Source organism: Sycon ciliatum, chromosome 4, assembly GCF_964019385.1.
Source record: "Sycon ciliatum chromosome 4, ocSycCili1.1, whole genome shotgun sequence".
NCBI classification, from domain to species: Eukaryota; Metazoa; Porifera; class Calcarea; order Leucosolenida; family Sycettidae; genus Sycon; species Sycon ciliatum.
The window spans coordinates 37,022,073-37,035,171 of NC_088646.1; the positions used below are offsets into that span (position 1 = coordinate 37,022,073).

The 13,099-nt window shown below is 48.6% G+C and overlaps 1 protein-coding gene across 1 annotated transcript in view; it reads right to left on the reverse strand.

The window, feature by feature from the left end:
• Nucleotides 1-34: 34 nt before the first annotated feature.
• Nucleotides 35-13,099, reverse strand: part of LOC135815966 (AFG3-like protein 2) — an 18,078-nt gene continuing 5,013 nt past the window's right edge. Inside the window, exons 8-20 of the mRNA XM_065329322.1 lie at nucleotides 12,851-12,944; nucleotides 11,596-11,796; nucleotides 11,130-11,267; nucleotides 10,681-10,834; nucleotides 10,011-10,140; nucleotides 9,682-9,785; nucleotides 8,797-8,907; nucleotides 8,225-8,340; nucleotides 6,235-6,315; nucleotides 5,061-5,180; nucleotides 2,199-2,393; nucleotides 532-887; nucleotides 35-318 (exon numbers count right to left, since the gene is read on the reverse strand). Coding sequence (XP_065185394.1) covers nucleotides 315-318; nucleotides 532-887; nucleotides 2,199-2,393; nucleotides 5,061-5,180; nucleotides 6,235-6,315; nucleotides 8,225-8,340; nucleotides 8,797-8,907; nucleotides 9,682-9,785; nucleotides 10,011-10,140; nucleotides 10,681-10,834; nucleotides 11,130-11,267; nucleotides 11,596-11,796; nucleotides 12,851-12,944 — 1,804 coding nt within the window. The 3' untranslated portion in view covers nucleotides 35-314. The remainder of the gene's footprint in view (nucleotides 319-531; nucleotides 888-2,198; nucleotides 2,394-5,060; nucleotides 5,181-6,234; nucleotides 6,316-8,224; nucleotides 8,341-8,796; nucleotides 8,908-9,681; nucleotides 9,786-10,010; nucleotides 10,141-10,680; nucleotides 10,835-11,129; nucleotides 11,268-11,595; nucleotides 11,797-12,850; nucleotides 12,945-13,099) is intronic.

Consider the following 13,099-nt stretch of genomic DNA (forward strand, 5'->3'; position numbering starts at 1 on the left):
CCACCACCACCACCACCACCACCACCACCACCACCACCAGGAGTGCACGTGAATAGTTCATCAATCTGACTGGCAAGCATAGCACTGGAAGTCACTGTAGCAGCAGTAGAGTGCATGGTGATCCAGTCAGTACAGGTACTGGTACAGCATTACCAGTGAGTTAGGCTCTCCGCCAGACCAGGCCAGATTGGACACAGAGCTGGTACATTAGCAGTGAGTTTGGCTCTCCGCCAGACCAGGTCAGACTATGCACATAGCGGGTACATTACTGGTAGTGCTCTGCGTCAGATCAGGCCAGACTGGACACACAGCTATCACCTGCATGAAAACACGATGGATGAACGGAAGAAGAGGAGAAACGAGAACAGCGTAAGAAGTCACATTCACACACGTCCAAACCATCACAGTGTGAGAATGAAGTAATCCGAATAATAGGCAAATGATAACATTGAACTCCGACTAAGCATTACTGCACTTAGCTACGAGGCTTGTATACCATGGAAGGAAAGAAAACGCAGATAAGCTTCTCACCGTTTCTCAGTTGTACCGGTTGAATCATCACCGGTCTTGCTGCTGCTCTCAGGTGATGGTTTGCTTTCAGTAGCAGCTTCTGAGCCCGTCGGGGAGGTGGATGATTCGGTCGTTGGCTCCGTGGATGCTTTCGCTTCTGCGGACCCCTCCGCGTCGGAATCCTTCTTGTCCGCGCCATCGTCATTCTTGTCCTTGGATACATCAATGTCACTCAAGCCAAGTACCGTCTCCTCCTCACTGCCAGTTCCGGCTACGAATTCTTCATAAGTGAACTTCTCCTTGAAAGGACGCTTGCCGACCAGCTCAATCATGTCGTCACGTGTGAGTACCTCATTGTCCAAGAGACGCTCAGCAACCTGCCAGGCAGAACACAGCAGAACATCAGTAGCGGAACACAGCAGATACACTGGTAACAGTGTAACAAATAATGTCACACTGTGGATACTAGTGGCCTGACACATACGGACAGGGACCCGGACACATACGGACAGGGACCCGGACACATACGGACAGGGACCCGGACACATACGGACAGGGACCCGGACACATACGGACAGGGACCCGGACACATATGGACAGGGACCCGGACACATACGGACAGGGACCCGGACACATACGGACAGGGACCCGGACACATACGGACAGGGACCCGGACACATACGGACAGGGACCCGGACACATACGGACAGGGACCCGGACACATACGGACAGGGACCCGGACACATACGGACAGGGACCCGGACACATACGGACAGGGACCCGGACACATACGGACAGGGACCCTGGCACATACGGACAGGGACAGCTCTTCTGCCATTGCTGCTGTTGCTAATCGGGTGCAGAGACGAGAGCAAGAGACATGCATCGGATGCATTTGAGTACATTTTCAAAATAAAACCAACCCCACTGTGGGACGAGAGGAAACCAATCTGCAAACGAGGACCAACAAGTATTTGAATGCAAGGTGTGTGTGTGTACGTGTGTGTGCCAGTTATAAATTTACTACGTTATACTGCCTGTACAAATGCATGTCTTGTGAATGCCATGCAAGCGCCAATTCTGTTTCCTAGTCCTCTCTAAACACAATTTCGTGACTGGGTTCGATTTTCATTGCAGTGCAAAATTGAACGTGAAATTTGCCTTGCTAATCCTCCGTAGTATGATCTTTCCTCGTTAACTTAGTAGAGTCGTTGCTGGTGTTTACATCTCAGCTTCATTGCATACTTGATATTTCCGCAAACAAGACCGTAAAGTCAATAAGTACGTACTTTAAGTTAAAAAATACTTTCGAATTTAGTGGCCACACTCGTACTAACTTTCGGGCGGGTACTGACTAACTTTCCCACCCGACTTGTGTGTAGCGGAGAAGCCATTTTCATGTAGATGTATGTGCTACATGTTGCATGTGCGCACCTTACCCATACTTATTTCGGGCAGTATGTTTATTGGGCTTGACTTGACCTCAACAGACAGAGTCAATAGAACGAAGGGGGTATTTATTTCGGGCAGGTACAAGTACTTATTTACGGACTTTTACGGTACGGTACAAGGCATGTACTTACCGATGCAATCACAAGAAAGGCATGAATAAGTGTAGACTTGCCACATTCGAGAGTGGCTACAACAGACCATACACAACTGCAGTGTACTGACTACGAGCTCCGTACCTTGATGATGTTCTCTTTCTGCTCTCTGACCATGTTCAGCGTGAAGTCATAGGCGTCGTCCGTCAGCTTGCGCGCACGCTCATCCACAAGCTGGGCCGTGTGCTCACTGTACGGCTTTTCCAGCACAAAATCGTTCTCGCCCGGCGTGTCAAAGCAGACATGGCCGACCTCCTCGTCCATACCATACTTCAGCACCTAATACACACACATACACACATACACACACACACACACACATGCAGAGGAAGAACACGGGCAAATTATTAGAATCGTTGATTCGTAACCCTCTCAAATCGGTTACAGTAGATGCCGATTGTCCAACGCAAATTTACAGGAGCTGAAGTGTGTCTAGTTGGTGCAAAAATGAACATGTCATGTCAAATGTTGTACTGTGATGGCTGTGCGCAGGCTCTGGCGGAGCCTCTGTTGCTATGGTGACTGCCAGTATAGTAGTTACAGTCTACTCGCGATAAGTCACGCACTTTTTCATCCAGGACACCCATCTCAAGAATTTTTTTTATTTTCCGGGATTTTGTGGATTTCGTAGATATTTTCGAATGCGGTTTTCAATGATGGAGCTGGAATACTGTAAAGGTAAGAATATAATTATTATCTGCATATTGTATGATGTATGCAAACACAGTGTTGCTCAACAAACACAATCATTCTGCAGTCGGGAAGAACACATGAATGAATGGCTGAACCAGTGTCGTGCTGGCAGCTCGGTCATTTCGGATCAGGCAATCCAGCCGTCGTGCTGCAAGACTCAGTTCCGAGTTGTTGCGAGTGGTGCAGAAATTGAGCAACAACAGCATTGCTGCATCGACATCAGAATCTCTAGCTGCTGGTGCTGCTGCCGCTTCCTCTGCAGCCATTGCTGAGGACTCCGCATCATCATCCAACTGACCATCTGACTCCTCGTCTGCAGTTGTAGCTGTCTCCAGATGCTCGATCAATTCGTCAACTTCTACGTCTCTCACAAGCGGGTCATCTTCAATGGCTACCCATGTCTTGGATGCCTCCAGACATTGCGATTCAGAGATGGCACCGAGCTCCACAATGTCCTCAACACCAGGACCGGCTTGGGTGCTCTTCGACACAGCTTCACATAAGCTCTGCATAGCGGTGCAAAGATCAGTGAGCGACTCTTGATCAAGCGGGTGCATGGCTGTGCGACCATTACGCTCCTCCAGTGACGCCTGGGCATCAGCTGGCAAGCAGTTTGCTTTTCGCCAACACCGCAGGATGCTGAGTGGCCGAGCATACTTCTCCCCATCCCATATGTCCTTCATGATCGTGATGGCATCGAGAACATGAGGCTTGTGGCCATGTGCAACTCCCTTGCACCCACGTCGCTGTTTCTTGCCCGCCTCCAGTGCTGCTTTTGCTGTGCTATCATTGTCGAAGATATTCAAGAGGCGTCGCAGGAGATCAGTCTTGTATCCGACCTTGAGGCAATGGATGATCCCTTGGTCCATCGTCTGAAAGCGGGAGGTCAGGTTGGGAGGCAGGAATGTGATGATCACGGACTTAAGTGAAAGCTTGCCCACACCTTCATGAGCTGGACAGTTGTCCAAGATGAGAATGCAAGGAAGCTCACCATACCGCTGCTTGTATCAAGCACAAAACACATCCTGCAGCCACCACTTGGTCACTGTCCTGTCAAACCAAGCGTTGGCTTGATTGGTGTAGGGCTGTAGGCCATGGGTGGGTTGTTCCCACAGAGATCCCAACACTGCGGACGCTTGGACTTTCCAACAACAGCAGAGGTGCACACCATGAGAGTGATTCTCTCCTTGGCCTTCATTTGTTTGACTCCACGAATGGTCCTCTTCTCCTCCTGCTGGCAATATATGCGGTTCGGTAGCTTCTGGTGGAACAGCCCTGTTTGATCAGCGTTGAAGACCCGTTCTGGAGGAAGTTCCGCTCGCTCATAGTTTTCTTTATGCCTTCCCGAAACGAAGACATGGCAGCAGAGGCAACGTCCTCGTCCATCTCCATTCCTTCTCCATGAAGATTGACGCCGGTCAGGCCATTCCGTCGAAGCACATTGAGGCACCATCCAGGACTAGCGGTGAAGGAGTCGGCATCGTCGCCAAGCTCTTGCTTAGCGAAGTCGAGAGCCTTCTCCCTCAGGATCACCCACGACAATCCAAGTTTGTCAGTCACAAACTTCTCCCTTCGAAGCAAAATATACTTCACTAGCCGCTCCTCAATTTTCCCGAACTGGGAACTTCTGTTGCGGACTCCCTGTGGACCAGACGGATTAGCATCGGCGAGTTTGCCAGCTTCCGCATCCCTCAGCCAGCCGCGGAACGTCGCCTCCGGAACATTGTTCAACTTCGCAAATTTTCGAGCGGACGTTTTCCACTCTCACGATAGAGACGAACCAAACGCAGTCGATCAGCCACTGTTCGCTGTTCTTTCGTTTTCTTATGAGAAGGCATCGTCAAGCAAAGGGAAACGAAGTGTTGCACGACGGAAACAGAAGTGCGTCTTGTCAAATCTCTACCAAAACTAACGGAACGTCATTACTTGTCTTTCTCGATCATGCCTTCATATCGATCATGGCTTCACGCTGTGGTAGATCTACGTCTCGTGTACAGTGTACTAGTGTAGAGTGTTGCCTACAGTGTACCGTGCGCATGCAGCTCAGTGCTTGTACGCGTGTTCAGCACACATGTCCATATGCAGAAGAAAAAATGACGGCTGTACATATGCATGACGTGGTGCATATGTAAGTCGCGCATTTTCTGTTCCAGGACACTGTGCGTGACTTATCGCGAGTAGACTGTACATGTACAATCACTCAATGCACCATGCAGCAACAACACAGCATTGACAGCCTTTCCGTGCACGCACCTGACCATACGCCATACTGGTGACTTTCTTCAGGTCATCATGTGCACCAGTGGTGACCTGGTTGAAGAAGACCTCCTCTGCTGCTCGGCCGCCTAGTGTCATGACCATGCGTTGAAACAGCTGCAACAACAACAGCACACACACACAGACACACACAGACACACACAGACACACACACCTCAGACCTGCCCATCGCGGAAGCGATGATAGCGAACAGCTATGTTAGACATAGCAACTTGTGCTGGGATTACACCATTCAACAGCTTGCAAGGCTGATAAATTGACCGCCACTCTTTTTAGCCTGGTATCCACCACACAGCTGATTGAAGTGACTTTTTCTGGCCAGTGAATCCCTATTTTTCATTTTTCCATTTTTTCTACACACACCACACCACATACTCCGGCATACACTGGCTGTTGGTAACCACCCAGGAGAATGAAAGAAAAGTCAGGAAGAGTCCAAGAAAGACAAGTGCGACCATAATCGTCGGGAATTGAACCCGCAACCTCTCGATTGGAAATCGACTGCACATACCACTGCACCATATGGGACACACACACACACACACACACACCTCAGACCTCAGACATGCCCATCGCGGGAGCGATGATAGCGAACAGCTATGTTAGACATAGCAACTTGTGCTGGGATTACACCATTCAACAGCTTGCAAGGCTGATGAATTGACCGCCACTATTTTTAGCCTGGTATCCACCACACAGCTGTTTGAAGTGACTTTTTCTGGCCAGTGAATCCCTATTTTTCATTTTTTTTCATTTTTTCTTTTTTTTTCTACACACACACCACACCACATACTCCGGCATACACTGGCTGTTGGTAACCACCCAGGAGAATGAAAGAAAAGTCAGGAAGAGTCTGAGAAAGAGAAGAAAGACGTGTGTGACCATAATCGTCGGGAATCGAACCCGCAACCTATCGATTGGAAATCGCTGCACATACCACTGCACCATATGGGACACACACACACACACACACACACACACACACACACACACACACACACACACACACACACACACACACACACACAAGCGACTGATTGAGGAGGGGGCATAGCATATCGGAAACAATAGTAATGGGAAGTAGTGCATAAATCAGAGCGAGAGAGCGAGAGAGAGAGAGAAAGAGAGAGAGAGAGAGAGAGCAGCCTACCTCATTTTTGGTCATCAAGTATTGATCCCGAGGTAGACTCATAGCATAACCCAGTGCTTTGCCTCGAGGTACAATTGATACCTGGAAAAGACAGCATGAAGGAGGGAAACAATAAGGTGACATGTCACCACCATGTACCAGGACTCGAACCAGGGACCTTAAAATTATTATTCAATCTTTTCGCCTGTGGGATAGCGAGAGAGCTTGGAAGCTCAGGGCCCTACGCTATGCTTTTTGCCTAGCTCATCAATGACATTATGCATGTTATTAGAACTGATGGAAATGTTTTTTTTCTTCCATTGATTGGCTACATCAAACTTTCTCTTTGCATTCGAGGGTAATACGACACCGTCTACCACCTTGATGACCTTGGCAAAAAAAGCATAGGGATGTTATAATTTTTTCATTTCTCCTATTTTTTTCAAGACATAACCTGGGATTCGAACCCGCACTATCGCCCTGCATGCAATACTCCGATACACTTCGCACACATACTCATTCTTCCAAGTTGCTGCACGTTGTGATCTTGCATTTGAAAGCCCTATTTGAATATTGTGGCCAGCTGTCTTTGATGGTCCGGTACGAAACAGGTACGGGATAGCGCCAGGCATCTTTTCCGTTTGCCGTTCTTCGGCCACAGCTCTCGCCTTCAAATCTCTGGTGCGGGTGTAATCTAGTGACTTCGTACATGCATTATAATAGACCAATCCCTTCGTCTGGGTTCGTGAAAAGGGCCACGCGTGCAAGTCAGCTCGTGTGAAGTGCATGGTTTTGCATTTAGTTGGTATGTGGCAGCTTATGGGACAGAGAGACTTTTGCTCCCCGAGCTTGTGTATGTAAATAGTGTTTTACATCGACAATGACGGCTATACAATGCCCAACCATACCACAACGAACTGATCGGCTACATCATTGTACAGTCAGACCTCGCTTAACCGCACACATCCGTTTTCCAAAAAAATATCCGGATAGGCGAGGGAACCGGATAACCGAACACCGTTTATGTTGGATGCATCACGTATGCTGTAAATATGTAACCAGCTTTTTTCTTCCGGATGGCGAGGGATCCGGATAAACGAGGACCGGATAAGCGAGGTCTGACTGTATTGCAAAAAGTTTCCATCTGTTCGAATACCATGCATGATGAGCTAGGCAAAAAAAACATAGCGTAGGGCCCTGAGCGAATGAAATAAACTTTCTCTTTGCATTCGAGGGTAATATGACACCGTCTACCACCTTGATGACCTAGGCAAAAAAGCATAGGGATGTTACATTGTTATAAAAGCATAGGGATGTTAAATTTTCATCTCTCCTTTTTTTTCAAGACATAACCTAGGAATTGAACCCGCGTTATCGGCCTCCATGCATTCCCCCGATACACTTCGCATACATACTCATTCTTCCAAGTTGCTTCACGTTATGATCTTGCATTTGAAAGCCCTATTTGAATATGTTGGCCAGTTGTCTTTGATGGTACGGTACGGGATAGCACCAAGCATGCCGATGGCACAAACAAACAAACACGGAATTAAAGCTGTGTGGACCCTGGCTAGCGCCAGACGTTACTGAAGTAACGTCTTTTGCATAGCTACGGGAATAAAATTACTTCAGTACTAGTACATCAGTACACGTAGAATACAAACACATGCATGTGTACAGCCCACTCCAGCATCCGCCTGTCACTGTTGCCTGGCTGCTAAGTGCTAGCATGTCCGCCTCTACACAAAAGCCATAGATCCAGCACAACATGTGCCACACTGTATGTCCTAGCTCCAAGAAGAAGTGCTTTATTTTATCTTAGCTAATCGGCGAAGAGGCAACAATTTTAGTATCACAACAAGGAGGACTAGCTGACTAGCTGAAGTGATATTGAGTTACTTTATTTTAAAACAATGCCAAGCGATGGAAACGATGCGAAAACAAACAAAAGTTACTACTTCAGCATTCTCGCCTGCTTCATGTGCACGTAGAAAGGTGACCAGTAGCTTACCTTGAGCAAGGGGAAGCAGTGTTCCAGGAACCATCCTGTCACAGCATGGCCAGCCTCGTGATAAGCAACACGACGCTTCTCCTCCTTGGTCAACACCTGCGTCTTGCGCTCGAGACCTGAAGAGAACGCGACCATTCAAGGTGAACAGTGCAATACAGAAAGTGATTGAAGCACGCATGCATGGGAGGTCTGCTATGGGTAGGCTAGATAGCAAAGTAAGCGTGATCACTGCCAGGCATTGCAACATACCTCTCCCCAAGTACTGCGCTGTGTACTTCAAGTACGAGCATGTACTGCACTGTACAGCACTCGTTCATTGTGTTTATTTTGCTGGTAAAAGAGGCTTGCTCTGCACTGCACTGTACTGCACTGTACTGTACTGTACTGGTCTGTAGTAGTCAAGTATAGACATGCTGGTAGACTTCCATAATGGTTCGTGTGTTTGTTATAGGTGCTACAGCTACAGTATGAACTAAAATACCTGAAGTACTACGGTGCTTGGACTGCAAAGCAAGGGCATCTAGCCATGTACAGTGTATGCTGCCAGATGAATAGACGGGGAAACATCTTACCGCCAACGACTCGCTCTATCGCCTGGTGGAAGTGCTTCTCCATGACTTCCGTGCAATTGTGGCGCGCAGCGATGAGAGCTGCTTCGTTGCACACATTCGCCACATCCGCACCTAGATGAATGTTCACACACACACACACACACACACACACACACACACACACACACACACACACACACACACACACACACACACCTTTGACCTTTGACGCCCATCGCCAGAGGCGATGATAGCAATGCTACGGCAGAAGCCATAGCAACTTGTGCTGGGATTGCACCATTCAACAGCTTGCAAGGCTGAAGAATTGACCGTCACTATTCAGCCTGGTCTACACCATACAGCTATTTGAAGTGACTTTTTCTGGCCAGTGAATCCCTACACACACACACACGCACACACACACACACACAGAGCAAGTGCATATTAGAAAGAGCTCCGGTCCCCACCAACCGACGGTGAATTCATCGGAACAGATTTTAAACAAACGCATTGACTGCAAGGCCAACTGTATCCGGCTCCCCACATCCCTCGGTTATCCCATTCCCTTGGCTATGCGAATATGTCTGTGAAAACCCCCCGAGTGTGACAAGCGAGGTTTCACTACAATAGTGTCTGCCCTTCCTGAAACCTTTATACAGGACACTCTCACTGAAGCATTCTAGTGCTGCAGTAGCTCGCACATGCCATGGGATGCAGCGATAACGCAACAGACCTAATGTAATTAATTTACGTGCTGTGTTTGCACGTGCGTGTGCGCACGCGGAGGGGCATTCGCGTCTCCCCCCCCCCCCCCCCCCCACACACACACGCGGTCTACCACCCCCAGAGACCCCACCGTATCATCTGCACACACACACTGAGCGCTGAGCATGGCAGCATACGTACCGGTGAAGCCAGGTGTATGTGCAGCCATACTCCTAGCCAGTTGCTCCGTATTGAGATCCTTAGCCAGCTTGAGAGGGTTCAGGTGAACTTTAAATATAGCACACCTGCCAGGAAACACACAGAAGTCAACGAGAAGAACACAATGAATTTCAGGAGCAACGGTAGTTGGTGGTTTCTTCCAACATCAGCAGCTACGCAGTCGATAGGACTGGCATCATTCTGCCTTTCTCACTGACAGCGAGTGGCCAGTCGTCTTCCAAGCAGCGCAGTCGCCTGCATGCTATCTGCAGCGTACAAACATCAGTGTATGATTGACCCTACACACATACCTGCCCTTGACATCAGGCGGCGCAACGTAGATCTGCCGATCGAATCGACCAGGCCGCAGCAAAGCAGGGTCCAGAACGTCCAAACGGTTGGTGCCAGCTAGCACGACAACATTGGATGACGACGTGAAACCTGCAAGCAATAGCACAGTAAGGAAACAAGGTGATGATGATGGAGGCAATGAGCAATCAATAACACAATATAGCAAACCATAGCAAACCATAGCCGAACCATAGCAAATCATAGCAAACCATAGCCAAACCACAGCAAACCATAGCCAAACCATAGCCAAACCATAGCAAACCAGGGTGCAATATTTTTTTAACAACCCGTACTTCTGTGTAGGGCTGTGGTGGTTTTGCAACTGATACGTAGATCTCAAAATGGCAAGGAACAGAGTACTAATGTACATGTCCATGTAGTATGCAACATTGATTGACAATGAGGTACATAGGATTTAGTCACTACAGGACAAAACACGAGTGAATGCCTGTACATGTACCTGTATGTACATAGTTCAGTGAACAAGTGCAGTCAACATCTAAATAGCGTCCACACCTTGGGCTTTTGCAGTGAGCAACTGAAGGATGTGCCCCCGCCCCCCCCCCCCCCTCCCCCCCCCCACCCACACGAAGAGTACTAGCACACACAGTTTGGCACACACAGGCCTACCATCAATCTCCACGAGCAGCTGATTCAGCGTGTTCTCTCGCTCAGAGTTGCCCCTCATCGCGTTGCCACCGCGAGCCCGGCCGACAGCGTCGATTTCATCAATGAAGATGATGCACGGAGAGTGCTGGCGAGCTTCCGAGAACAGACTGCGTACCTACACGTCAACCACACACAGTCAATGGAAGATACAAAACGTTAAGGTGGACATGAAGGGAGACATCAGCAAGAGAAAGTGAAGGAAATTCACAGAGAGACGACGAAAGGTTTACAAGTTATCCATACTTCATGAATAAATTCATATAGTCCTAGAAACCACCTCTCAATAGTAGGTTCGAGAACCATCCGGTTGAGCTTAGTTTGCATTGCCCTGCCGAGCGGAAACACGGCAGGAACATGACCTACTAGTACCAGCGGCCGAACAAAAGAATCTGGTTCGGCTTTGCCCTTACCCTCGCTGGACCAACACCGACGAACATCTCCAGGAATTCTGATCCGGATATGGTGAAGAAAGGCACGGCTGCTTCACCAGCCGTGGCCTTGGCTAGGAGAGTCTTTCCTGTGCCTGGTGGCCCTGACAAAATGGCGCCCTGAACAAGGTTGGAAAAGAAGAAACAGTACTCGGGGACAAGACCAATAGCTTTGGACTGTGCAGCGAACTGAAATCTCAACGCTCGACGGGTCAGGGATAACTTTATGCATTGCAGTGAAGAAGGAAAGAATGATCAGAGGTGAGGTAAGTCAGGAGCCAGCATTGTAGTAGACTGTGATCTTGGGGATAAGGATATTGTGTGCGCGTGTGTGTGTGCATGCGCGCGCACACATGCACAGTTGCTTGGTGTAAGCAAGTGTACATAAACAATGGGCAGGTGGACAACAACGGCAAAGCCCTCTCACACCACAGTAATGGCAACTCACCCTGGGGATGCGTGCACCGAGCTTATGATAGTGATCGGGGTTCTTGAGGAAATTGACAAACTCCATAATCTCAAGCTTGGCTTCCTCACAGCCAGCTACATCCTTGAAGCGCACTTTGGAGAACTCCTTGTCGACCATGCGTGCACGTGATTGTCCAAGGCCGAAGAGATTCATAGGACCGCCTGCTCCACCCGCACCAGGCTAATAGGCAACAGCAGCAGCAGCAGAACGAGAGAGAGAGAGAGAGAGAGAGAGAGAGAGAGAGAGAGAGAGAGAGAGAGAGAGAGAGAGAGAGAGAGAGAGAGAGAGAGAGAGACAGCAAACATAAGAGTCATACGTGTGATAAGCGATGAAGTGGAGCGGATTCAAGATCCACCATTCCTAACTCAAAATCCCCTGTAAGATTAGGAGTCAGAATGTACAGATAGGTACACGTTTCCAATAAGTTTCTAGAACCATCACAAGCGGAGTACCTCACCTCACAAGAGTAATCAACACCGCAACATGGACCCTGTCCATATCGTGGGGAAAGAGGAAAATTGGCTTCGACTCAGAGCTCCATGCTCCGAGCGATAATCACGTACCTGATGATTGCTTAGAGAATGAAATTCTGAGTCACAGCTAAGTTTCCTTTCTCCTGATTGTATGTCCATACACGGACCATACAACCATCAGCATTGCTGAGGTATACTATGCCGAGAGCCACTCTACAAGCCTTTACTACACCCAGCACTTACGGCAGAACGGTGTACCGTATTTTCCGGAGTATAAGCCGAACTTTAAACACTTGTACATGTACTTGAAAAATAAGTAATTCGCCCCAAAAAGTCGGTGCGGCTAAAACTACGATGTCAAAGGAACTGTGAAACACAGGGTAAATGTCTGTATTTCGTGACCAAAGATCTGGGTGCGGCTTATACTCCGGAAAATACGGTAACAATCACAAGTATAAGGACATAGAAACCAGAGAGGCGTCGCTACAATGCTGAGCAAGTGATGCAGAATCTAGAGTTTTAAATATACTGCAGGCCTGCTGTAATGCCCCTTGGGTGGAAACTACTGTTGTGGATATTGACATCTGGTGGACTAACCAGGGCAGGTGCCCTTACCGCCTACACGCACTGTAGTTCATGTTCACACTGCAAAAAAATGGACCAGCAGTACTCACGGCTGCAAGGCCAGCGCCCTGTGGCCGCTTGACTTCTCAACGGATTTCAACGCCCACAGCAGTAGTGTATGACAGGACAACGCTTACCTTGGCTGCACCTTGTGCTGCGCCACGGCCGGTGAAGAACCACAGGGCCGTCAAGCCCATCACAGAGTAGAACCAAAGAGCCATGGCAGTGTCCCTATGGAGGCAGGCGTGCACATACACACAGGGAAATCAATTTAATTCGAACCCACTAAGGATTTCTAATTATCTGAATGGTCTAATCAGTGAACATCAGAATGCAGAGATTGATAAAGGTAAGGACTGTCTTGCAAAACACCGAACAAAGAGACT